The sequence below is a fragment of the Ascidia mentula genome, chromosome 2 (genome assembly GCF_947561715.1).
Source record: "Ascidia mentula chromosome 2, kaAscMent1.1, whole genome shotgun sequence".
Taxonomy (NCBI): Eukaryota; Metazoa; Chordata; class Ascidiacea; order Phlebobranchia; family Ascidiidae; genus Ascidia; species Ascidia mentula.
The window spans coordinates 3,757,355-3,784,739 of record NC_138567.1 but is presented as its reverse complement, the minus strand read 5'-3'; the positions used below and the strand labels follow the sequence as shown (position 1 = coordinate 3,784,739).

General features: G+C 38.3%; 3 protein-coding genes across 3 annotated transcripts; 2 read left to right on the top strand and 1 right to left on the bottom strand.

Moving 5' to 3' along the window:
• Positions 1-6,442: 6,442 nt before the first annotated feature.
• On the bottom strand, positions 6,443-11,209 carry LOC145888510 (uncharacterized). Its single transcript, XM_082979270.1, has 14 exons — positions 11,073-11,209; positions 10,874-10,996; positions 10,573-10,662; positions 10,084-10,326; positions 9,768-9,875; positions 9,249-9,371; positions 8,853-8,927; positions 8,372-8,617; positions 8,051-8,146; positions 7,870-7,992; positions 7,702-7,806; positions 7,383-7,637; positions 6,954-7,140; positions 6,443-6,687 (listed from the first exon to the last, which is right to left on the bottom strand). Exons 1-14 carry the CDS (start codon positions 11,125-11,127, stop codon positions 6,612-6,614), a joined length of 1,905 nt encoding a protein of 634 aa, XP_082835396.1. The 5' UTR covers positions 11,128-11,209; the 3' UTR covers positions 6,443-6,611.
• A 4,357-nt stretch (positions 11,210-15,566) lies between these two features.
• On the top strand, positions 15,567-18,313 carry LOC145888903 (receptor-type tyrosine-protein phosphatase epsilon-like). The gene is made up of 12 exons (XM_082979773.1): positions 15,567-15,682; positions 15,830-15,961; positions 16,018-16,157; positions 16,208-16,343; positions 16,560-16,663; positions 16,771-16,859; positions 16,913-16,986; positions 17,116-17,238; positions 17,455-17,574; positions 17,636-17,781; positions 17,844-17,979; positions 18,048-18,313. Exons 1-12 carry the CDS (start codon positions 15,617-15,619, stop codon positions 18,120-18,122), a joined length of 1,341 nt encoding a protein of 446 aa, XP_082835899.1. The 5' UTR covers positions 15,567-15,616; the 3' UTR covers positions 18,123-18,313.
• A 1,216-nt stretch (positions 18,314-19,529) lies between these two features.
• Positions 19,530-26,122, top strand: LOC145889915 (uncharacterized). Its single transcript, XM_082980964.1, has 7 exons — positions 19,530-19,649; positions 21,097-21,237; positions 21,567-21,698; positions 22,030-23,335; positions 23,839-23,941; positions 24,217-24,412; positions 24,666-26,122. The coding sequence occupies exons 1-7, from the start codon at positions 19,595-19,597 to the stop codon at positions 26,120-26,122; spliced, it is 3,390 nt and encodes a 1,129-aa protein (XP_082837090.1). The 5' UTR covers positions 19,530-19,594.
• The last annotated feature ends 1,263 nt before the right edge of the window (positions 26,123-27,385 follow it).

Genomic DNA, 27,385 nt, shown 5'->3' with positions numbered 1-27,385 from the left:
ATAAATTACAATTGAATCCTAAGTATATTTGAATCAACTGATTGGTCTAACGCTATAGACTGTTCAGACGAGAAAGACAGCATACGTTTACGTCATAATTTCACCTGAAGCCAGCAGGAAGTAATGCAAGCATACAGCCAGCACCTCACACAGCTGTGGGTTCAACACTGCGGCTTCGTGAGTCAGATTAAATGCATGGAAGAGAAGAAGGGCGAGCGCCAGGTTGATTTGGATGAAAGTGCGGTCGTTGAAAACTTTCTTGCGGACTTTGAAGATCGTAATGATGGTGATAATAAGAAAGAGGGACGATATTCCTCCAGTGATGTACGACATTATCTGTAAAATGCATGTAAACAATCTATAGAAGTTTACGTGATGGTTTACAATGTAGAATCAATTTTGATGGATTTTGCATTGTGCTTGCACATGATAAGAATATCGTAGTGAAAATATCCTTAATACAAACAACCTTTCCAAATTAACCTTCAGTTGAACATTCGGAATTGTTTACCGAAATGTGTTTGTGTCAATTTAAAATTTTCTGACCTTAACATGCGGTGGGAGGTAAACAGCATCAACTGCGAGGAGGATGCTGAAGATTGTTGTATGATTACACGAACAAGTCAACCTCGAATCGTTTAATGTCGCTGTTTTCTGGCAACCTTTGTTTGAAAAGCTCTGCGTTTCAAAATCGATAAAAGCACAAATCCACTCAAATATTTGAAACGAAACTTGGCTGTCGTTTGATATTTCATTAAACTTAGACATGATCTCTGATTGAAAACTCAGGTTGCTCGGGAATGCCATGGAGAAGTTCACCCCAGCCTGTGTTACAAGTCCTGTGTCCAAGTCACTTACTGTGATGGCGAGCAACGGAAGATCATTGAGGGCGAAGACCTCGGTGAAATTTGCGGTCGTTTTTACAGATGATTCGTTGATAAAAATTTTCTTTTCCTCCAAGCTTACATTTAGTTGAGTTAATGCGATGGCAAAGTCGGTTTGGTTAAAGAGTTTCTGTAGTTTTACTTCCACGGAATCGAATCGGAGGAACGGTTTTGCGTTTCCAGCCAACACTTCTGCAACTCGAAAAGCCTTAGCCATAGTTGATTCTGACTCGTAGAAAGAATTGGTTTGATTGAAATCTCGGAGTACGTCTAGGTTTTTGTCCTCTAATTGTACCAGTTGTTTTTTCTTTCGGCATGATGGATCTATGGGAAAAAGACGTAGCACAAAAACAACAGAACGTTTGTTATCATTAACCCCTCAACAACAGCAAAATTGAAAATCTTAAAACTGCAAATTCAAAACATTTAAGAAAAAACTGAAGATGTTTCTAACAACAAACTTGTGTACGCCTAAGCTCGGGTTTCAGTACTGGGAAATGTTGCTATTAATAACGAAAGCATGTTTATGCTTTGCAGGACATCTGTCTTTACTTGGTGCAGGCGGATTCTAATTTTAGTCTGATAAATGTGTTAATTGCCCAACATTTGCTTTCTTTGTTTGTTACCTTCGCATGATTTGCATTTGAACTTCACATCAATATACTTATGAGTGTGTTTACAAGGGTTGCCAAATATTCTATTGAATGCTCTCAGTTTGCATGATGACCTGTGATGACAAAATGACTTGATTTTTTTAAATGAGTGATTTGCGTTGCAATTCATATTTTCCTTTGATCGCTGGCACTTCCTTTCGGAGCAATATCTACAAAAAGAAAGAGTTTTTGTGTTGTTTGTGACGCTAAAATATAGGTGCCAACTAAACCATTAATTAACAACATCTAAGTCATTAAGTCTGTGTTTACATTGCTAGAGTATTTGCTATGTTGATACATTTGTGCAGTTATTTAAATACTTTCCATTATTTTACTCTAACGATTCCACGACCCTAAAAAGAAGGAATCTGCACCGGGTCTAAATGCAGGACACTGTTTTACGTACACTGTGTAGGGTTTCTTCCTTCCGTAGAAAGCAGATTCCACCTCAATAACTTCATCCTCTGAACAGTTTAGCGTTCTTTCACTGCCTTGACAAACTGTTTGTAACAAAACCTTTATGTAAACTTTGTAACATTAGTACATAAACAATAACGATAGAAACAATTCTTTACTGTTAATCATATTGCCAAATTGCCTCATGCATTGAAACAGAAATATTATTTTACAATACGTTAGATAAAAAATTGTTTTAAATATGTTTTGTCATAACAAAGCAACTCGAGGGTTAATTCACTCACTGATGCAGTCATGTTTGTTTCCATTTTGCCAACAGGTGTCACTCGTGACGCCGATAACTAGAAACAATTGCAAAGAAAACAAAAATATTTTGAGTGGAATGCAATATATTTGGATTGTAAAAGTATGAAGTGAAACCAGTTATTGTATATCATCTCAAGTAAAAACGTCAGAGGTTGCAGAAAGTCGTGATAAACAAACTATATTATGGGCAATTTTTTTTAATTGCAAATTTTTAAATTATTAGGAAGCAATGCTTTAAACTAAACTTACCTGTATTTCTAGCGCAAGTAAAATCAACTTCGATATATTTAGCGGTTCCAACACAAGGATCGCCGGCAGGAACAAAGTCACTTTCCGACAGAGTACATTGTGTTCTGTTGTCACAAAGTGTTTTTAGTTTTTCCTCAGATCCTGGTTGTTCGCAGTTTGTGTCTTCATTAGTTATTGTTGAATTACAAACTCTGAAATAAAACCAGAGGAAATGCATTAGTTCTTACAACTACATACAATTATACAAGTTATTGCGAGGTAAAAACTGTTGGACTTTTGTCATCTGGTATTGTTAAAAAACCGTTATTGCAGGAATCACAAGTAAATGGTCATTGTTGCTTAAACTACCAAAATCAAAATTTATCTGAATAACCTACATTACACTTACTTTGAGTATGGACGTTTCCGTCCGTAGAAACCAGAATTTGTTTTGATTCTAGTACCATTGAGACATGTTATCTCTAGAGATGAGTGTTCACAAACTAAAAACACAAGACAACTAATTTTTCAGAATAGTATGACCAACCATGCATAAATTACCATGACACAAAATATCACAATCTCGTTCTTCGCATTGTTGGTTTGTGCCTGCAACAAAAATATTGCAAGTTATAGAGACATAAACGTTTTCTTGCGGTCTAAAGTATGACAAACGTTTTTGGTCATTGACCATGAACTGTATTGAATCCTGAGGTGAAACTTATTGGGTTTTAAAAAGCATTTTTTGCACATATTTTGTGTTGAATGATTTATTTTTCACCGTAATCGCACCTTGAACCAAACTTGCAAGGATAATGACACATGCTATTGTGACAAGTAGCTTCATATGTTAGTTTTGCACCAGCGGGAGCAACAAATCTACTTCAACCTAAAAGTTTTCTTGCAAGTGATGACAAACATAAAAAAATACTGACTGAACCTTCCTGCATTGGTTAACGATCCTTAGCCTTACTGCAGCAAAGCACTGGTGCCTATTTTTTACCTGTTTCCACATGCTTTACACAATAGCATATCGAGTGCAACAACAAGAAAACACGCTGGCGTCAATTTTTGGAGCAATCATACCGAGAATTAACATTACCTATGCCAGCAAACCATGTTATCAGGTACTGGCGCTATATTTCGGTTGAGTGAGAGCATCAATTCTGCTTGGGGTGCAAGGAAATTTAACAACAAATCCCTAGTGCGTCTTAATCGCAAATTCCACTTAAATCACGGATTTCCGCACATACTTTAAGATACACTATATGTTGTTGACTCCAAATATACAGTGTATTATTCCGTACATATAACAGGCCAACTGCGCATGTAGTTGGCCGCAACGTTGCTTGTATAAATGGAAAAAAAAATTTCAAATTATGGAAAATTTGCTTGTAAATGTAAAAGCCTTTAGTTGTTGCAACCAGTTACCTTCCAGCGACTGCGCCTGCGATCCTACGACCAACGGTGAATTTTTATGGGATATTCACCATTAAATGACTGTCTTCCTTGATAACCCTGTGGTTTTATCGATATTCGTGCCAATTTGATTGTGCTTTAAAACGGTTTGATTTTGCTAGATTTGTATCATTGATGAAGCGCAATTAGTAGCAAAACTTCGCTTCGCGTTTTTCGTTAGATTCAGTTAAATTCACTGCTGGCATTTGCTGTTCAGTTCGTGAGCGAAATCTCAGCCAGTTCATCTGCCAGTTCAGTTTTGCGCCATTTCAACATATTTTATGAAGGTCTTTTGCGCGATAATATACCTACGCTTACAATATTTGTCTGCGACGCTGTTCAAAAGAGAATCAGTTTCAGAAGATCTAAACAACATACACGCGTGTATACGGAGTATCCAAAAATCCGAAGCTTCTAATAATCCGGATGAGTTTGTCGGCCAAATCAAATCAGAAATAAGCAAAGTTTACTGTACAAGACCCTAGCATTAGCAGAGGATGTTAAAATATGGGCCGTGAGGACACTAAGCCTCTACTCAAACAGAACGACAAATGGCCTCTACACTTAGGTAGGATTTCAACAACAGTATGGAGAATTGACCTCTATTTGAAATACACCCGCCTAGCCAAAGGGAACCACAAGCAAAGCTTCCAAGGACGGTGCTTGGCAACAAAGATTAAGCCGCCCGAGCCATATCGCGTAGAAACCCTCATTGGTATTGTTGCCAAGAGTAACCCGGTTTCGAATCCCAACGCGGGATGTAAAGGGAAGTGCGTTCTGACGCGAAAATCTATAAAAATAACTGGAAACAATTTCTTCTGGAATGTTGTTGCAGCCTCTTTTCTAGTTTTAACCTATCATGTGGGATCACTTGCCCGCTAAACAACCTCTTATTTACAGAGAGCACAGTTTTTTGTGGAAGCAGTTCCACTTTTGATATTCTGTTTTCCACTCCTTGTAGGTTTCTCGGTATTCCCTTAAAATACAAACTACATAAACCACACATAATAAAAAAATATGAAACGAAACCTAATCCATACATCATATATATTTCAATATATATAAAAAACAAGCATTGAAAACCAATCGAAGATAAACAATTATTTGGTTGTTCAGTGCAAAGAGAAAATTCCAAGTTATTTTTAATGTACAACACCTGTCAACCAGATTTTCCAGAAAGTACATAGTTACCTTACAGTGGGATTGTCAATACAGCCCACAGGTGGTCACTTATCGTTATACCCGGGTCCCCTGTGAAAACAAAGTTAAGGTGACATACAGTAAATTTGACAATGTCTGCATAATTGTACACTTGTGCATCCGTTGCGGTAAAGGCAATAACAAAGACTGCCGTATTCGGTATGGCCACAGATCCCTTTGTATCCACAATACGTAATACCAGTGGATGGACAGATTCCTGAAAATGGTAGAGAAACTGGCTTTGTTGAAAATCGCAGCAGTTTATATCATATTTTACCGACCAATACACATCGTCCCATCGCCGAAGGAGTCTAAGTTACACGAACACTTATAGCTTCCCTCTGTGTTGGTACACACTGCCTCGGGATGGCAGTTGTGCAAGTTCTGTGAGCATTCGTCGATATCTAAACAACACATTTCCAGGCCTGTGCTGACACTTTTGCAGGATGATTCACAACTTACCGATGCAAAATGAGTTTTTGAGGCGAAATCCTGGACCACAACCGATGCTTGTAGTAGTGGTCGATGGTAAGACAGTGGGAGATTCAGCAGGTTTTATATACGTGTTAGGCATTACTTGTCACATTAGGCCATAAATAACAAAATATGAACGTTACCATGAACTGCTTCCAAGGATATTTTTATCTTGGTAACTAGGGCGAAGCGCGAAGTAAGTTGACAATTTATCGATGTCGTTCGTACGGGGGCGTTATTTGCTGACGTCATTATTCGTAGCCAAATCGAACGCCAGGCAAATTTTCCAAGGTCACTGATTGGCAACAATGATAAAATCACCCGAGTCACATCGAGTGGAAACATTGACGGTATTTTGGTCACGAATGACGAGGGTTCGAATTCCAGTGCGTTATACAAAAAAACAGTGTTATTTAAGGCGAAAATAGATTAACTTCTCCTGTGCGGTCACAAACATGCTTTTCTAAATTAATATTTCTATGTTTTTCGGACCTAACGAAAGTTGAAATCACTTTCTACTGAACAGTCACTGATTTTCTCTTTTTACGATTCCGACCATAGTGAAGCGACCGTGTCGTTGGACTCTATAAGGTACATTAATATTTTGATAATTAATATTTTGGCCTCACTCATTTAACTCGTGTTTACCATTTCCTCGAAATTAACTATCTTTGTACTAATTCCCGCTAATAATTCCCACAACATGCAGAAATCAATCTAGAATGTACTTAACGGGTATCACCGATTGATAGCAACAACTGTCGTGGTCTTTGTGAAGAATTCTGCTGTATTTGTTGATTCATAGAAAACACAATGTTTTGCAGAAGTAGTTTATTATGTGCATCTTATGACGTAAAGTAACAAAAAGCAAATACTGTGGGCTTTGTATTGTTAGTGACAAATCGATGAGTACACTGCAAATAAGCTTTTGCACAAAAGCGCAGAAGAATTTACAAATCGCACCAAAGTGCTGTCAGTATGCAGGGATCATCTACGGAACATTCTGGTAGCAACTTTTCCACTTTTGATATTCTGTTTTCCACTCCTTGTAGGTTTCTCGGTATTCCCTTAAAATGCAAACTACATAAACCACGCATAATACAAAAATATCAATCAAAACTACATCTATACATCATGTATATTTAAATATATATAATATAAATTATAAATATAAAGAATATATAAATAACGCAACAAAAAATAAATAAAGTATAAAATAAAAACCACAAGCATTGGAAAAAAAAAATTATTTGGTTGTTCAGTGCAAAGAGAAAATGCACACTTATTTTGTATTGTACAACACCTTTTAGATTTTCTAGAAGTAAATAATTACCTTGCAGTGGGATTGTCATTGCAGTCCTTAGGTGGGCGCTGGGTGGTGTGCGGATTTGTTGGTTGTGAGGTTTGAGTCGTTGCGGTGGTGGAAGGTTGGAAGGTTGTGGTGCTCATTGTTGGGCTGGTTGTGGTGCTCATTGTTGGGCTGGTTGTGGTGCTCATTGTTGGGCTGGTTGTGGTTACTCCTGTGGAAGTTTCAGCATTACTTATTAACTAACTATTACTCTATACTTGGTGCGGAACAGTTAAGAGTGTTCCGTTGTACAATTGCCAACAACTAAGAGCATGTGGTCATCGAAAAGAATTTGTCATTGTAATTTGAATAACTTATTATTGTGCATATGGGATAAAAATATGACAAGAAGAGCTATCCTTATATTGGGATGTTACCATATATGTTGCAAATTATATTCCGATATAATATTACCTGTGTAAACACTTATATTGTGGGTGGCGTTTGTTCCTCTGCCTGCAACAGTGATCACGTAGTGTGTGTTGGGTTGTAAGTTGCCGAAAGCTGCACGTTTGTTGCGAAGTTGTCTGTAACTTGTAACTAACGTTCCATTCCTCCACAGACTGACGTCATAGATGAAATTGAGATATGCTTGAACATTTTTGGACCAAGAAATGCTGACGAAGTCTGACCCCTGATCAACAATCCTTATTGTTATACCCGGGTCCCCTGTGAAAATAAGGTTCAGATGACATACACTAAAGTTAAACCTGTTTGTGTATTTTTTGTGCACCTGGACATTCATTTCTGTCATAGCAATGACAAAGACCACCGTATTCGGTACTTTCACAGATGCCTTGGTATCCACAATACGAATAAGCAGTGGGTTGACACATTCCTGAAAATTGTGGAGAAAAACTATTTTTTGTTGAAAATCGCGACCATTTATTTTTTTACTGACCAACACACATGGTGCCATCGCCAAAGAAGCCTAAGTTACAAGAACATTTATAACTTCCCTCTGTGTTGGTACACACTGCCTCGGGATGGCAGTTGTGCAAGTTCTGCGTGCATTCATCAATATCTAAACAGAATGCAATCCTGCTAACAGACATATTTTTGTGTAATGATTTAAAACTTACCAACGCACAATGAGTTTTCAAGGCGAAATCCTGGACCGCAACCAATGCTAGTATTTGTGGACGTTGTTGGTAAAACATTGGGAGATTCATCAGGTTCTATATACGTGTTAGATATGAATATTCACACTGAGACATAACTAACAAAATACATATGCTTCTATGAATCTTTGATTTTTTGGTAAACATTTTAGATGTTACTTTTCTGCAGCTTTGAGGATTTTTAGACAAATTATATCACCCAACACGATTTTAGACAAAAATGTTTTTGGAATCGTTGGTGCATTGCGCTTTTCTTAAAATTCAGGAGTTTAACAAACCTACCAGTTTGAACTATAATGCTTGCTTTTGCCGAACCAATCTGGTTATGGACCACCACAGTCAAGTTATATGTCGTAGATGGTTTTAGAAACGAAAATCCAGCCTCTCCATCTATATGCTGAACATAGGACACGTCTCCACCCGTCAAAAACGCATTGCTGAAAGTCACTCTCGTGCGATTCCAGGCAAAACTTAGGCCTGTGCTTGATCTCCAAACAAGTCTCAGGTTTAAGATTGTTGGCGGAATCGCTAAAAAAAATCAACCCATGTGTGTAAAATTTGTCATTGTTCAAACCACACGAACAAGATTGTAATTCAGGAGCGCAATTAATAGTTTCAGATATATTCCATAGAGTAAAAATTGAAAATAGAGTATTTAGTGTTATCGAGTTAATACAGTTTTTGCAAAACGTGTTTGCATTCTTAAATGTTTTTCTAAATCTCTTTAGAAAGGCAAAGTCTAGCAAGTAACTGGAGAACTTACAATATGTAGCCGTAGAAAAGCCGTAATATGTTGAACAGTCTCTTCCATTCCAACACCCATCTCCACCACAGTGTCCTGTCATTCAATATGCTTAATCAAAAACATTTTCAAAGACACAAACATATCTATCATAAATTTTTCAATGTTTCACCTTCATATGTTCATAAATCCTTTTGTGAGACAACGTGTTACATAGGAACATAACTCAGGAATTTAAAAAACTTTAAGAGAAGCAATATAACCCACGTATCTGCTACAATCATCATAAGAGTGATTGTAGTTGCAACTGAAGCGTCAGTAAATGAATTTCTTAGCAGTTACATGGACTATATTGTTTGTCTAAGCGAAACTTAATTCAGCACAGCAGAACCACCACAAACTGAGGCGTAGAAATACTTATGCAAGTAAATCCATCCCCGACGTAGCAATCGTTGCAGGTGCAAGTGAAGTTTCCTTCAGTGTTGTTACAGTGAGCGTTTGCGTTGCACGAACTTGAGTTATTTGTGCATTCATCCAAATCTATTAGTAAAAAAGACCCCGTCATCAGTCTTGTCTCGTTTCTCCAACTTGACAGCACCATTCAATGTAATGCAAGCCCAAAGCTAAGGGAAAAGCAATTTCTATTTTATCAAGTTGATATATGGAGCAATGTGTATTTGCATCAACTATCTAAAACACTTTTATCGTGAATTGTGGCGACCGAACTGCAGTGTTCGCCTGTGCATCGAAGCGTGCTATTGTATTTTTCTTGCGTCGCGGTATTGCCGCCTTTTATACTCGTGTTTTTGTGTTGCTCGCGCTATTTTCACTCTTCGCGACTCTCGCAATAAAGCATCAACCGCTTTAGCAAAGTGTATAAAATATTCACAGCGTAATCTCAACAGTACGCAGAGGATAAAATAGTATGATACTTACCAATACATGTGGAACCAGATCGTACATAGCCAGGACAGCAGCTTGTTGGTGTGTTGGTGCATGGTGGGGACGTGGGAGGCGTCGTGGTCGGATAAGATGGTTCTGGGACTTGACATAAAATGCCAGTTCTCAGTGTAACGTATATTTATTATATTTGTTACCTGGTGTCGCCCAAAATAATGGTCAAAGTATACGTTCTAATGACAAACAATCTTTATTATTGTGCAAAAAATATCATTTGTAATCATTTGTGTGACGAATAAAACATCATTACGCTCATACCAGTAAGCTTTAAAAAAAAATCAAATAAACTTACGTGTTCTTACAGGAATCACAGTGGTGGTTGAGACGAGGTTATTAGATACTGTTAAAGTTATGTTATATTCCGTATCTGGTTGCAGATACAGGATTCCAGCTACTTTCGTGCCGTAGGAGTGGTAGTAGTAAACCGTCCCAGATATTCTTGGGTAAGCCCAAATAGCGTTACTCGCTTCCCAGGCAATAAACAAACTGTTGCAAGTTCTCCACAAAACCTTTGTGCTGTGTATAACCGGTGGGCCTGAAAATATACGCTGTTATTGCATTTTCATTGGGAAACGTTTATTTTAAAATTTTTATTGCTGTTCTTTTTAGTACATAAACGCAACGCTATCATGTGGTAATTGCATTAAAAGCGAATTTTGAACGAATTACTACAATAAAATATCGTAGTGTTTATAAGTTGAACGCAGTTTGAACAAAATCCTACCCTTTTTTTCATACATCATCGTATACCATCAACATATATTAAACAACTTAATCTTACCGTCAGGACATCCGGTGAAAGATAAACAAAAGCAAGTGTAACCATTCAATCCTTCATAGCAACGCCCAGGACAAGAGTCATTACAATAACCTAATATACAAAAGTTGAGTCAATAACACAACACCCACAGAGAAACACTGTTATCTAACTACGAAGAAAAATAATTAAAGTTGCAACCATACTCTGTAGGTGAACGTGGAAGATAAGTTTTAATATGAAAAATGTTGTTTCGTGTTTTTATTTTACGATAACTAAAGTGATTCAAAATACGCTGAGATAATTTATAGAAACGATGACTTACCTCTGCAGTCGAAACCGTCGCCAACAAACCAATCCTTGCACTTACAAGTATAACCACCGATGGTGTTGGTGCAGTTAGCTTCAACGTGGCATGCATGCGTTCCAAGCGCGCATTCGTCAACATCTTGAAACAAAAAAACGTTTTGAAATCACGCTATCAGTATTTCATCTAAAACTTTGAACATTAGTAATATACTTACCTTGACCTTGAGCATGTGCGAGAGCAGCAATAAGGAAGACGCATAGACTCAACATGTTTCCTTGATGCCGAAAACAAACTCACATCTAACACAACCGTCGCATTGCAGCCCTTGACATTCATGAACCTTCTTTTTTTCCATCGCCCTCACCCCTTTCTTCAATGGGGGGGGTTTTTGGGGTTAAAGCGGGACGAACTGTCAAGGGTATGGGAAATTTCCACTTCAGTGCCGAAATAACACAGAGGAGAACCCCGGCTTCATTGTGGTTTCCAACACCCGCGTGTGTCTTCGGGTTTCGTTGTTTCCTGTCACGCAATGTTGTTCTGCATGAAACCTTCGTAAGGCTGTTTTGTTCTGGCTGACATTTGGAAACCCTCACAAGCAGGTAAAAGATAACAAAAACTTACTGCTGTCGGCATTCTACTATTACTTTTTTTATTCGGGCAATCGTAAACAAACGGCCACGAATCAAAATGACTTTGTAGTGCCTAAGTCCGTCTGCTGCTCACAGAAACCGTATCATTGATTCCATTTTGCTTAAAATATCAAATTAAGTTTCAACATTCTAAAGAGAAGCCGCAAGTTCTGTCCGCGTGATTTTTTGGTTTGATTCGGTTGAGTTCCTCAGGTTGACAAAGTGTCACGTTCGTGTCAACGAAGCGTGAAGGAAAGCTCCCGTACTTGCAGTTTATTGAAAAAGGGGGTTTCTATCGTTCCCATTGTGTCGTTGCCATGGCAGGAAATATTTTCATTTAGTAACAATACCAATGCATTCCTGGTTAATATAATTACTTTATATTGGAAATTAATTGAATGGGTTGTGGTAATATGGCGTTACAGTTCTACAATGAGATTTGCTTGTTTTTGCTAAAGCTTCGGTTATTGTTTGGCTAGCGGTTCGCCGCATGTATAGGCGCTATACCAACCAAACCGGCTGTCTTAGCCTGCTTTCCTGTCCACCCACATATTTTCACAACCAACCAGCAGCGCACAGAATACCAGCCCACTGTTTACTATCAAACGTGCGTAGAACACACCTTACATTTTGTGTTTCGTTGCGACAGTTCAATTTGATTTTCCTTCTTCTAGTATTGGATATTACTTTTCTACACGGCGTTTTAGTTAATCTCGACATTAGACTGGATCTGGGTTTTGATTGTGGTCAGCTATATTTACGACATGGAGGCAATAGAAACGATCTTAGATATACTCACAGCATGCAACTGTTTTAGCAGGTACGCAGTGGTTAGTTGTGTACATGAAACAATGATAAGCGTTTACTTGTGGTTGCTCGTGCATCTGATATCAAGTGCCGTATCTGAAAGTAAGTGATCAATATTTTTGCACAAACATAACTAAGCAAGGCTCCTGCGTTTTTTTCGCGTTCCCTGTAGGTTGCAATTTAGCATCGACCAAGGACAGTATTTTGATATTATCTGATGATCTTGTGGATGCGAACACTGCACAGGAGAAATGTGGATTAATGGGTGGAAATCTTTTTGTGGCAGATGACCAAGAAATTTCCCAAAGCTTGGAAGAAATGATGACAGATAAATACACGAAGGGTAACTAACACAAAATTGGGTATTGCACTTGCTTAACATTAAAGAAGTCGGGATAAATTACAACTTAGATTTAACACGAGTTTGGGTTTTCTACAACTTGTCTGAACCCGATCGGATAAAATTTTCATTCGATAAAAACGAAACAGACGACTGGAAGAGTTTAAAGGACTTGGATACTCTGTGGTATTTAGATCTCTACGAAAGGTAATGTAATTGGTTTCCGCCGTGTTTTTTTGAACAAAATGAAATACTTTAACCTGATGCAAAACGTCTTCTATAGAAAGGGCGATCAAATGTCGGAGATATTTTTTTGGAGTGCCACAAAAAATGGAATGGAAAAATGGCGTATAGATGTCGACAAAAGCAATTCACATGGTTAATCAAGTTTATTTTGTTAAATCTTTTTTTTTCGGAAAAATGTGAAAGTATCAAATGAAATTTTACCTACACTACAGTTCGTACTACTTTCCAGGTTGGACTTTTCAGTTTAAATTATATGCTGAAAAACAATCAGGACCAGAAAACAAACAAATTTTCATGTACCATTCTCGTGTTTGGTCAAACTTGCCAAGAAGCGTCAAACAACACAAATTCGGCTCATTCAACATTACTGGTTTAACGTTTTTTATTCCAGGTCGAATTAAACGTGTTCATTACAGTAAGCAGCAGTTTACAATACTTACACGATTCAAATTGTCAACAGATATCAAAGTAATACTCGGAAATAGAATTTCCAACGTTACAACTTGTCAGCAGAGAGCGTTGCATTATGGGATAGACTGGGAGCAGTCAAGCGTGAACTGTAGTGGGGAACCGGCTTATTATATATGCCAACACAAACGTAACGGATTTTTTATAAATTATTCTTCAAGCTAATAAATGCGGTCTCCACTCTCTAATATTGTTATGGATGTTTTTAGTCAACTCCTAAATGCACTCGTTTCTCTGGTAGATAAAACGATAACTTTAGGATTGTAATGCCTAATATGGCAATTAGGTCGTACCCAGACCCAAACCTAAATGTTAACATCCTGTGCGTGGATTTTGCAGCTAAACATTTTACATGATGTTTCTACATGTTAGTTCGTATATCTGCAACGACATTCCCGTGTAACATCACTGTCGCTAACGTGAAATGGAGTGGATTGGATAATTTTACTGCGCAGCACAACGCAAGTGTTCAGGTAACACAGATTCCTCTTAAAAAATAAATGAACACTGATACATAAAAAAACTCAAGAGATACACCAAATGTCCGCATTGTTTAATGCACTAATATTATACCAGTTTTATTCAATCAAAGAAAGCCTAAATTGCTAATGCAAAATATTTTTAATTGACTATTAATGTATTTACAGATCCTAATTCGCATAGAGAAACTAAAAACGACGTGGAAAGTTTTATACCAAAGAAAATCAATAAATATAAGCAACCTCACCAGCTTAACTGAGTACAAGATTGAGGCAAATTCACTGCGCTCGTATTCTTGTCAGGCACTCGTAAAAACTGATTTTTATTTGCAGGTTACAGCAGTTCTAACTGGATGCGTTGACAAAGTGATAAACACCTCCACTCACATCACAACTCATGGAAAACCTAAACCAACATGCTTTGAAACAAGTATTGTGACCTCATGTTCAAATATGATTATGGGGATAATTTATTGTTGTGTTTATCACTTTAGTTGCGCCAACTGATAGTGGATATGCTACTAAGAGCAATACTGTTGATACAACCAGTAATATTGCGGACAACAATACGGCTATCAACTCAACCTCTAGTGAATCTGGTCTTGTGTTCGGAGTTGTATTGGGTGTTGCTGTGCTAGCTGCAATTGGAGCTTTAATTCTGTGGAAAAAGTATGAAAATATTAATGTTTGGTTGCATATTTTGCCTTTGATTGTATAAATTATACAACTGTTACTATATTATTGATTAAAAAATGTTATTGACAAAACGGCAATATAGTGTGGTGAATGCCGTTGTATCTACTTCTGGTTTACACAAAATTTGAACATTTTGTGTTTTCTTGACCACAACCTTATTTTCATGCAGAAATCAACGTAAAATCATAGAATTGAATGAGACAAATCTGCAGGAAAACCCCTTCGGTAAAGTCAGTCAATCTGCATGTAAAGAAATAAATTTTAAGTCTTAGCTTTTTCGTTGCAGAAAACGCGCCAAGTGTAGTTTACGAAAATTTGAAAGTCAATTCCAACATCACATTCTTTGACATTTACAAATCAAATGCGAACGATGACTTTGCTGGTTTTAAAAAGGAATTTAAAGTAGTTAGATTCTTAGTTTGAAGGACTATATGAAAAATCTTGTATGTAATGAACTTAATTTTTTGGGGGATAAAGTTTTGCAGACGTTTTCCTAGTTTACTTTCAATTACGCCTAAACTGTTTCATGTTTTTTAGATAATTACAGACGCAACGGAAAAAAACTCTCAACCATACAAAGTTTCACAACTTAACGAAAACGTTTCGAGAAACAGATACAAGAACATATTCCCATGTAAGTAACTTGAACACAGACAGAGTAAAACGTTACGGAACTAAGTCATAATCCCTGTCACCTACAGAATTAGTGTTTGTAACCATTGTCCTATAAAACAATAAGTCATAACATACCCTAACGTTCGTCTTTATATCTTAACTGTTGCGCTTTTCCCACTTACTCCCTTATTTCCTTATCGTTACTTTACCGCACCATTTTATCCGCTCGCCGGCATTTCACGTTGAGAATGATTGTAGTTACGATCGAAACGTCACTTTAACGAATTTCGTAGCAGATTTTTGGGCTACATTGTTTGTCTTTAATATACTAACTTATTCAGACGATCACGCACGAGTGACACTCGCCGATGAAAAGACCAATGATTACATCAACGCCGCTTACATACAGGGATATGGCAACTGTAGGAAGTTCATCGCCACTCAGGGTCCAAAACAGGAAACAATCAATCATTTCTGGATGATGGTGTGGCAAGAACACTCAACTATAATTCTGATGCTAACCGACCTAGTGGAAAGCGGAAAGGTGACTAACTTACACACACAGATTTGGTTCGGTCGCATGACAGGAACGAAGTCATCAAAACAATAAATGTTTGACAAACTGTTTGGAAAAGTCAATGTTCGTTTGGGTGGAGCCTACTTGATAATACAGTTGTGATTTACACTTTAGTCAAAGTGCGAACAGTACTGGCCCGAAGTGGGATCCAAGATGACGTTGTTCGACGGTTTCAGTGTTCAAACCAACCAGGAAGTTTCTATGGGGGGAATTATTCGTCGAAATTTAATTTTGCTTCGGGATGAGGTACTACTTATCATAGTGTTTGCTGGGTTTGCATTAAATGACATATTCTTTACCAGGAGAAACGTGAAGTGACACAGCTTCATTACACAACATGGCCAGATCATGGCGTTCCTGTCACCACAACAAATATGATCTACCTACGTAAGATGGTGGAAGACTTGCACACGACTAATGCTCCAATCATCGTACATTGCAGGTAAGACGTGTTCTCTTTAAATGATTTCGTACCAATTTAAATGTGTTCAGTGCTGGTGTTGGTCGAACCGGGACTTTTATAGCGATGGATATTTTGTTTCACGAGCTCGATAACAAAGGGATGGTCGATGTTCCAAAAGTGGTTTTGAAAATGAGAGAAAATCGAAAGGATATGATACAGAACCTGGTATGTTTTGGCAACTTACAGCTACCAATGACTTTGCTTCAGCTGTAAACAATACGAATTCTGGGTTCTTCTTTGTGCTCATTGACTTTATACCCATGAAATTTTTATTGCAGTAAAAATTTAGTTGTGACTTTTTGTGGTGGATTGCATGGCGCAAAAAAATGCTTTTGCATCTAACGGAACTAATCCCATGTCCATTTTACTGTTTTTTATTAGAGGCAATACACTTACGTGTACAAGTTGTTGATGGAACGTGAAAGCTTCAAATTTGAAACAGATCGAAGTTCATCTGAGCTCCAATCAATTAATCATTCTAATTTGTAAGTTGTCGTTATCTTTTTCTTTTCAAATTGAAATTTAATTTTTTGTTCAAATTCAAATTAAACTTCACATTAGTTTTTTTTTATGATTTCTCGTTTTAATGCAGGTCAAAAATTCAACATGAAGAATTCCAAACTCTGTCTGAATGGAGATATGGCGAAGAATGGACAGCAAATGACCCAATGTTGAAAACCTGTACGAAGAACTTCAACTACTTTAAACATTGTTTATTTGTCTTTATTGTGCAGACAAACACTCGTCTATTTCTCTATGGGATAATCAAACACAAAAAGGAAAAGAAATGAACGCTTCACTTATAAAAGTTGGTTTTCAAAATTTCTATGTTACAATGCTTTGTCACAGATAAGAATTTTGTTGGTATTTGGTTGATTATCCACAGTGTACCAGCGTCGGGTAAACTATTATGTTAATTTTTTTTTATTGTGCACAGGAGCAGTCGGCTGAAAGGTTTGTAGCAGCTCAAGGGCCAACACTTGACGAGGAAAAGGATTTCTGGATCATGATAGTCACTAGAGGAATACGTGTTGTAGTCGACCTGAGTGATACGATTAAGGTACAATTTCTATATAATCTATTGCGTACTTGTTGACTTCATATCCCATGATCTCGGCTATGTGAATATGTCAAAAAAAATGTAAACAGTGACAATTTTCTAAGTAAGCGCTTAGTTAAAATTGTATCAACTCAACAGCGGTGCAGTCAGTAAGAAAAACATTGGAAAAAGCGAACGTGCTCTTGGCAGAATCATCAATGATTTTTTTTGTTTTAGATTTCCGGCGACGAATGTTTCAGTTCTGGTAACATGCGAGTGACGGTGCTTGACGTAAAAAAAGTAGAAATTAGAGACGTCTTAAAAATTACTGCGAAATGTGAAGGATTTGATAATGCTGTGAGTACCTCAATGCATGTGGTTTTGAGTAGCAACTGTTAAAACAGGAGGTTTTTTTCAGACTGATCAAGAAATAACCGTTTTACAAGTAAGAGGGTGGAAGGACGTCGAAAATCCACCCGATGAAACAGAATTTGTAAAAACTATTGAAATCGTGCAGCAAACAAAAAATGAAACAAATTCGAAAAGTGTGTTGGTTTGCTGCAGGTAGACAAACGTTTGTTCCTTTAATTTCCACATACGATTGTAACTTTTTTATTTGTTGTCAGCAACGGTTTTACAAGGACTGGGACATTCATAGCCGTGAGCAACATTCTCGAGCGCCTGAAAGTTCTTAAACAAGTTGATGTGTTCCGCACAGTGAAGGACTTGAGAGACATGAGACCAAATATGGTTGATAAGGAAGTACGAACTTTGTTGCAGTTACAGGGTCGGTTTTAATAGGGCGTTAACAAAATTATCATATTTCACAGGTGCTGTATAAGTACTGCTACTCGGTAGTGGATAAATACCTTGAGAATTTCAGCGAATACTCAAATTACAAGTGAAGACAGAAGAATATTTCCAGAGCAACTGCAGTCTTACTTTGAAATGGCAGTGGACAGAATTGTGCACAGCCGCTTGTTTAATCGTCATTGAGATTAGCGATGATTTGGCCACACAAAATTCTACATTGATAACACAGTATCTAATATTTATTTAATCATGCCAATTTTTCAATGCTGGATGCGAATGAATTTCACGGCTTGTAATTTTTTGTCAAAATGGCTGCATAGTTTGTGGTAGCAATCACCTGTTTTTAGGAGTATTCATCTCTGCTTATATTAAATTCCATTACTGCTGTTGTATATTAATCTGCTCGTTTTCAATATATCATAAATTTGTCTCTGGTATATAATGTTTTGCTGCTCTGAAATATGTGTGAAACGTATGAAAAGTTATATGACATACTGACAAAATAATCGGAATGAACAGCAAGTGAAAATCACAAGCAAATGTGACGTTTAAAATCACAATCAAAAGAATATTTATTACACGTACAAAAGAAAAAGATTAGAAAATGGACACCACAAAATGATTCTCAAAGGTACTTCCTTCCTACATTAAATACAAATTGCTTCCAACCTCATCATTTCTGTCATCATTGGAGCAATGCTATATGAAAACACTATTATTGAAAATAATGAGACCTAGTGGTCTCGAGTACATATGTACTGCGTTGACCATAAATAAGGAAGAAAAAGTCAAAGAACTCGGCCAAGTTCATGAAATAACTTTTGATGCGTCAAGACTTCAACCCTAAGCTTGCGTCAAGTTATTTAGGCGGCCTAGCTTTCTGATTGGCCAACAGACATGTGCCTTGTTTGCTAAATGGTTAATCCGTCACTGCATGAAAGAATTTTTGTACGCGATTCCGGTAAAATGTGACGTATCCCATGATTGTTAGAGTAAAGGAAGTCACCATGCACCTAAAGTTGCATTTCTTCTTCAATGTTCATCACGTTTTTACGTCCGTTGTGTGACTAGTCAGATGCCTCGCCAACAACCAAGGACAAAGCGTTACTTCGAAACGTTTCCTCATATAATGTTGCGTCTTTACACGCAAATACAGCGCATGTGGTAATGTGTGGTTTTAAACAGGATGACTCCTGTGTGAAGCTTTATTGAATTAAGGGAATAAGACAAGAAAATTTATTTGGGCTAAAATTTACTTTCGTCGAATTAATACAGAATAGCCAATGGAATGGGTTCATGTTTTCTATTTTCTTTGTCGAGTCGTTAGTTGATTTGTATAAAGCTGCAACACCTTTGATTTTAAAATGGAAGTTCACTTTTTCTATGATTATTTTTTGTTGCAAACTGCCACGGGGAAAATGAATGGAGACGATTCTGTTTTGTTTTTCATGTTTAAAAATGCTTAATCTAGTCAAGAATCTTTTAAACGAAAACTTGTAAAGTCATAGGAACTTAAGCATATTCCAAAACTAAACTACACAATTGATTAAACATTTAAATTTAAATGGAGACTCCTAAAATACTACTGATCATGATTTTCTGGATCGTTTTTCAATCAAGTAAGTGAAATATAAAGGTTCGATATCTTCTACACATGTTTCACATGCGTTTGTTTTTAATTTTTATGATACCGACGAACGTAAAACAAGCAGTGCATTTTCACCAGTGGTGTAAGTGAGCCTGAATTGTCCGGTACGCTGTTCCAGTACGAATTTAACAGTAAACTCATTTACTTATTAAGGAAATTTACGTAGTATGCGAAAACAAAATGGTTTATTTTTACGTAAATGCAATCATTCCGCAAGAATTTGGCTTTCACTACAGATTTTAACCCTGGCGTAAACTATTTTACGCTGTAGGAAGTCATAAACAAAGTCAAACCATTCTAACACTCGCTAAGCGGAAGCCCACGTCGGTATTATAAATCACCACTGTGACCTGTAGAATTTGTTGACATAAAAGCTCTTTGGCAATTTCACAGCAGTAAACATTACGCCAGTAGTGAATCACACTGCAGTGAACTCGAGATACCAGGAAATTGTTACCACAACCCCCACGCACCATCTATGAATGTAACAAACATATTAAATAATCGTCATATTGCGCCATCATTAAACGTTTGGCCAACTGCTACTTGTAAGTTGATATTTCATTGTCAGTGAAGTCATTCTTTTACGCATATGTTCATTAAAACTACGTTTTGTGCTTGAGTTATTCAGAATATTATGTTGACAAAGACTATTATATGAATAAAGACTCTGACTCTACTGTTTCCTGCAATGCTCTTACCTAATGGGCAAATTACAAATTACAATACTTTTATACGAACGTAATTACTAAAACAAACATAAGCCGTAGAAATAATCCAAGACAAGGCATGTAATTTAATCACTTGCATTTCACTTTGCATACTAGTAAACATGCCAGTTATTTGATACATTTGCTTCACTCTATATATTTAGAAACATTTTCTGGACAATGTCAAGGAAGTACTTTTTTTGATAAAACATCGAGCTTTGCATGTGCAAAAATTATAAACACTTTCTTTCTTCAATCGCGGTCCTGTTATTACGCGGGGATATTGCATGAGTTTCCTTTTGGAAATCAGGCTGCAGTGACCTCGTTTCACTAGGATATTGTTAATTATAACCCCCACGCACCGTCTATGGGATCGACAAACAGTCATCGTCATTTTGTGACATCATTAAACTTTTGGGCAACTTCCGACTGTCAGCTGCTGCTTGTGAGGCCACGCACCAATTTGCCATTCGAAACTAACTGAAATGTCACGGACACAATCACACACTACATGTCTCAATTATTGTTAAAACATATTTTTTTTATATGGCGTATTACAAGAAATTCGTCAAGGATCTATAACTTTCTCTGTTGAGTTAGTGGCATTTGTTCAAAAAATATTCTTTAACTCCTATTCACGGGAAAAAATTTACTTAAATTATACAACAAAATATTTGGCTTCAATCACATTCTCGTGTCTTGTTAAAGGTTCTGGATCCCCAGGAACAAATCAGTGTCGACCGGAGGACGGGTATTTTCGCTGTGGAAACTCAAAGTGCATCCCACGTTATTTAGTGAACAATTATGAAAATGATTGCTCCTCAAGTGGTGGAACTGACCAATACTTAGGCGAGTAATATCAATAGATAGGACACAAATTGTAATTAATCTGTTCTTCTGACACATCAATTAATCGTACACTTTTATTCATCGGCGTTTTGCCTGTTATTTAGCTTGTCCTCTTTAGGCAACATCAACATAATATGATAGGCATGAGCTTTATTAAAACGACTGCCTCAAGTCGTCATACTTTTACACTCTTCATACATTTGCAATTAAAACTAATGACAGTGAATTTTAAACTAAATTTTTGAAGAGTTATGTTAAGCAAACAGCCTTAACATAGTTAAGGTTATATCACCCCTAAAACTAACCCAAACAACTTATTGGTTTTCCAGAATTTTTGAATTGCACGGATGAAGAGTTCCGCTGTCGTTTCAATAACAAGTGCGTTGCCAGGCACGTCCTCAACACAATGAATAGTTGCAAACTGAACGAAAGCCTCATACTTCCTTGCAGAAAAGACGTTGGTAAATAAACTCACAAGTCTCATTATTATTTTTGTTGTAAAGTATTCGCACATCAGCATAACATGCAATTGATATTTCATGGTTGGTGAATTGATTCTGTTACGTATATGTTCAGATTGGAACTACGTTGTGTGCTTGAGTTGTTCAGAATATCATGTTGACAAAGACCATTATGTGAATAAAGACCCTGAATCTACTGTTTCCAGCTATACTTCTACCTAATGGGCAAACTGCACATTATATTACTTTTATACGAACCTAATTACTAAAACACCTAAAAGCCGTAGAAATAATCCAGGAGAGGTCATGTAAATTATTCCCTTGTATTTAGAATTTTCCTGCAAGCGAAGCAAGATCTGCCTTCCACGATATCTGGTGATGAACGGAAAACGCGACTGCGATACAATGGTGGTCCGAGACGGAAGTGACGAAGAAGTTGGATTCACCACCTGTCTGGCTTCCGAGTTTCCCTGTTTCGAGAATGTGTCCACACCTACACAGCAATGCATACCCAGGGAATGGGTCGGAGATTCTGTGGCAGACTGCACCAACGGAAGAGACGAAGTCGTGAGTTTTACGAGCTGTCACAACGACACAGAATTCAGATGTGTGACTGATGGACGGTGTTTGAGTCGATATCGCGTCTTGGACGGTTACAACGACTGCAGCGACGCCGCCGACGAACGTCAGGTCTTAAACTGTAACTCAAGCACCGAATTTCGTTGTCAAGACAACGGGCGGTGCATTCCCCGATCTTGGCGCGGAAACAAGCTCGTAAACTGCAAAGACGGGAGCGACGAGACACCTCAGCAAGTTGGAAACAACGGCACAGCATGTCTAGAAGGTGAATTTCGTTGTCATAACGGAAGGCGATGCATTCCAAACTACCTGTTGTGTGACGGGATGGACCACTGTGGTGATTGCAGCGACGAGGTGGATAGTTGCGTGGAACCACGCATGGTGCGCTGTCCTAACGCACCGCAGACTTGCGTCCAGAGAACCTACTCATGCGACGAGTACGTAGATTGCCCAGGCAGTACAGAAGATGTGAAGTTTGTTACAGGGTTTAAGTGCAACAAACGTATAGCGGGACTCGACAATCGTGTAGAGTATTGCACTCTTCCACAATGGTCGTTAACTGACGAATATCCGATCTGCAGTGACTTGTCGGACCTGTGTTATGTCAACGGCACTTTCACTTGCCACCACTGTCTCAATTCAGATATAATTATTTCGCCAAAGCAACTCTGCGACGGTATCTTCGACTGCCCAGACTTGTCAGACGAATGTCTTTGCTCCCCAAAACTTGCTGCAGCGAAACCGTCACAGTATCTATGCAAAAATGTGTGTTACGGTCTTCTTGGGACTTCCCCTTGTACCTCATGTGGTCTGAATCGCGTCAAATGTGGCTCTGAGAATGTTTGCATTGATAAGACCCAGGTATGTGACGGAACTATAGATTGTCCAATCACACAGCTCGACGAACTGAACTGCGGTAAATGGACCAATCGCAGTCGTCAGTCCAGTGGCTTACTGGATTTTGATTGCGATCCAATACCACCGGAATTTAGAAGGATTGCATCTCGTTTTTTGAACAGAGATTTTGTAGGGTTGCTTTTGGCTCGGAATGCAACCAAGTAAGTTGTGGTAATACACTAGCAAACTACAGTCACAAGGTTCCACACGATAAGCGTGATGACGTACATTTCCTCTAAACCCCTTTCACTTCCTCCAAAACCAAATACTTAGATAGCATTGATTGATCGTATGTTCTGGTAACATTTAAATTCTTTCCCTGGATAGTACGTATCTAATAATTTTTCTTTCCTAATCGAATGAGTAAGAGATATTAATGATGCCTACAGGCATAGACGAACTATATACACACTTGAAAATCTTGCGAAATAAGCGACATGGGATTCAATACATAAGTTATTAAAATTATCTGCTACTACGTATTTGTTGGAGATTTTGGTAATATAAACTCTCAGCCGTACAAATTTAATATCTGCCAAAATGCGAAACCATGTTATAGCTGTGTCTTCCACCAGCTTATATTAAAACATTCGTGCGTTAATCTCATCACTGCCTCAATAATCGCTGAACGTTTAGTTATATCTGAACAATATTTGCGTCGTAGATGTGATAACATCACTGAATGTGCGGCATTCGAGGATGAATGTAGCGAAAGAGCTAACTGCAGTAATCGACCAGCTATATGTCAACAAATTCCAATAACCACTGTAAGTTTTATTTTCCATACGTTTCAGTTTCCCTTGACAGAAAGATGTGGAAAATAAAATATAGACAAATTATATTTTTGCATTGTAAGCATCTAAATTTTACGCCAGAACCTGGTATACTGAAGACTGACATGACCACTGGTCAGTTAATTTTGATCGAACACTTTTTCTAGATATGTGGCTATCATCACTGTCTCATAATCAACATTTCAATGAAGCCAAACAACTTATACCATTGCACTAGTGCAGTTCATTATTACTTCTTGTCATTATAGATTCCTGTTCCTGGTCACTTAATTGGATCACAAGGCATCGTATTTCTGCCAGTGAGGAAATGCGACGAGCTTTTCGATATCGTACTCGGAAAGTCTGTGTGCAATGGGATAAAAGAGTGCACGGAGGGTTATGATGAAATCAACTGTCCCGATCAGTTTAAGTGTTCTGCTGGGCAGGTCAACACAGTATTTCAAGGTATATTGCCCTTGAAATGGTTGAACAATTGCATTCATATATAAATGTGATGCAATGTGGATTGATTGGAGTTGTTCAATTCAGTTTTCAATGTTCTTGTGCGCTTACAGAAATAATGCCAATAAGCTCAAACATTCATTTATTTTATAATTTTCCAAACAAGCTGCAGAGACAATGGTTTTATTGATATACATTTTATTTTAATGTAGGAAAACTCCGTTTGTAATTCATTTGATTTATTTCCTCGTTTTAGGGTCAAGGGACAGGATAAGCATCCCGTATACTCAAACATGTAACCTTGTATCGGACTGTATTAACTCTACCGACGAGTTAAACTGCCCGGCCATATCCCACTTTTACTGCCTCAACCACGACCCTGTGTTCATCCCGCGCACCAAAGTTCTCGACGGGGTTCCGGACTGCAGTGATCATTCCGACGAATGTCCTCCCAACTACCTGCAAAATGATGCCCTCGCCTCCAACGAACAGTTGATCAAAATAACGGCGCTTGAGATTCTGGTGTGGTTCATGGCCATTATGGCTTTGCTGGGCAATGCTGTTGTCATGGTACAGACTGTGCTTTATTTTAAAAGGTTGTCAAGCGAGCAAATGCGTCACAGACTGGGGTTGATTAATAGGGCGATGATTTTTAATCTTGCTCTTGCCGACTTCCTTATGGGTGTTGTGTTACTTGTGGTGGGTGTCAAAGCAGTCCAGTTCTCCGGCAATTACTGTCTTTACGACAAGTATTGGAGATCAAGCCAGTTGTGTAATGTTATCGGCGTCACCACCGTGTTGTCGAGCGAAACCTCGGTCTTCACTCTTGTATGTATTACATCCTATCGCCTCTACAGCGTCTTCCGTCCCTTCCAGTCGCGCAGCGTGAGGGCGAGAGTCGCTGCCATGTGGGTTCTCCTCATTTGGTCGCTTTCTCTCCTCATCGCCCTTCTTCCTTTCTCCAGGGGTCTCTCGGCGTATATGATAACCAGCGCTCAAATCACGCCCAGTCCCTATTTTCACACCGATCAAGTTCCCCTGGCGGATATGCGTCGTTTCGCGCTGAGAATTTCAGCCGTTGGCAACCAGTCGAAACCGGAAGTGGCGTCGTATGACTGGAGTGATGTCAACAGCTTTTTAGTCACACAACGACCTTCATCAGCGCCAACCACGGTGTCTTACTTCGGTTACTACAGCAGCAGTAGCGTCTGTATTCCTCGCTTTTATCGAGTGACAGCCGGTGAATCGGATGTGAATGTCATGTCATCTGTTGTAATCACCTTTAACTTTTTCGCTTTGCTGTACATTGCAGCTGCATACGTAGCTATATACACGAAATCTCGTGCTGGTGAAAAACTGACTGGTTCCAACTCTGCAAAAAGCAAACAAAACTCAAGCGTGCAAAGGAAGATAACCGTGTTGATTGCCACTGACCTGTGTTGCTGGTTGCCAATCTGCATTATGACATTTTTAAGTATGAGTGGACAAATTTTGACTCCCGCATCCTACGCCGTATCGGCCATCGTGCTTCTTCCCATTAACAGCTCGCTAAATCCGATCATTTATACCAGTTTCCCCCAAACAATATACAGTCAAATCAGCAAGGCTTTTGCCAGATGCCAAACAGATGTTCAACCAACAGATAGTAAATTGGTAAATAATTCTTCGACAGCATCTGGAAACAAGAACACTAAATCCACAAGTGCCGTGTAATTACGTTTTTGGATACTTTATATGTTTATTACCCATGTTTCTGTTCAGGAGTGTTTATATTCAAACATTTATGCGCGTTGTGAAATTGCTTGCAAAATAAAAGTGATTTGATTTGAAACAATGAAAATGTTGTCAGTTTACCAATTGACTAGAAAGTGTGTTTTGTTGAGCTAAGGTTCACAGGCTTCTCATCCAAACTGGATCAGCCAGTTTTTCTCGACAAGTCGGAGCGAGATCTGAAAAATCAAGCTCCCGGTGAGGTTTATACTCACGACCCTGGGCTAACCAGGCGCAACGCCCTACCAACTGAGCTACAGGAGCTCAGAGGTTTCATGCGCACAACTTTCCAGGCGACCTTCAGATACGTAGGGGATCTCCACCACCGTAATGAGACAACGCGGAAGTAATACCATGCTTTCGCATAGCAAAGCAGCATTGCCCTACTGCAAAGTGGCCGATCCAGCTTGGCTGCAAAGGGAACCTTATGATCAGAATACTATTTTCCCTCGTGATTAACAGGTGTCTGTGAAGCTTGCTGAATTTGCTTAACACTCGGCGGATGTGGCAAACATGCGAATTGTTTTCGTCGCCAGCCCGAAGCCTAACGCTTGACCTACTTTGTCCACAACTTTATCACGTTTATCCAAATAGCGATATTCAAAAGGATACTTTAGATTGATTGCTTTGTATGCCAAGCTGCCAAGCCATTAACCCGCTTCACCCCCCTTTCTATGGTAAGTTCTGCAGAGTTTGGGTGCAAAGTATCTGGAGTTGATAAGTCTAAATAAAAAAGACAAAGCTAGAATGCGGTTCATTAATGCTGGTAAACGTTTCGAATCCGTACAGGGTTCATCATCAGTACTCAAATGAGCAGTTCAACGAAACCCTGTACGGATTCGAAACGTTTACCAGCATTAATGTTCTGCAGAGTTACTCTGTGTTTACCTGTAGGTTTGATTAATGTGTCAGATTAACAAAAATTGTCGTTGAAAAAAGGTAAATGTGTTGTTTGCACCACAGAAGAGCTCTAAGTGACGCATCAGCCACAATTTTCCCAAACGCTCGAAGTCTCAGGTTTGTTTCGATAAAACAACATATTGTGAATGATTTCAGGAGTGAGTGATCAGTGTTTTGTTTTTGTTTTAGGTTGATTTTCAGACTCCCGATATGGATATGTGGTTGTTTGTTGTAAATTTAGTGATGACTTTTTGTCTTACCACCAGCACCGTCCAGCAAAATTGTACAGGTAATGTGATTTCGTCG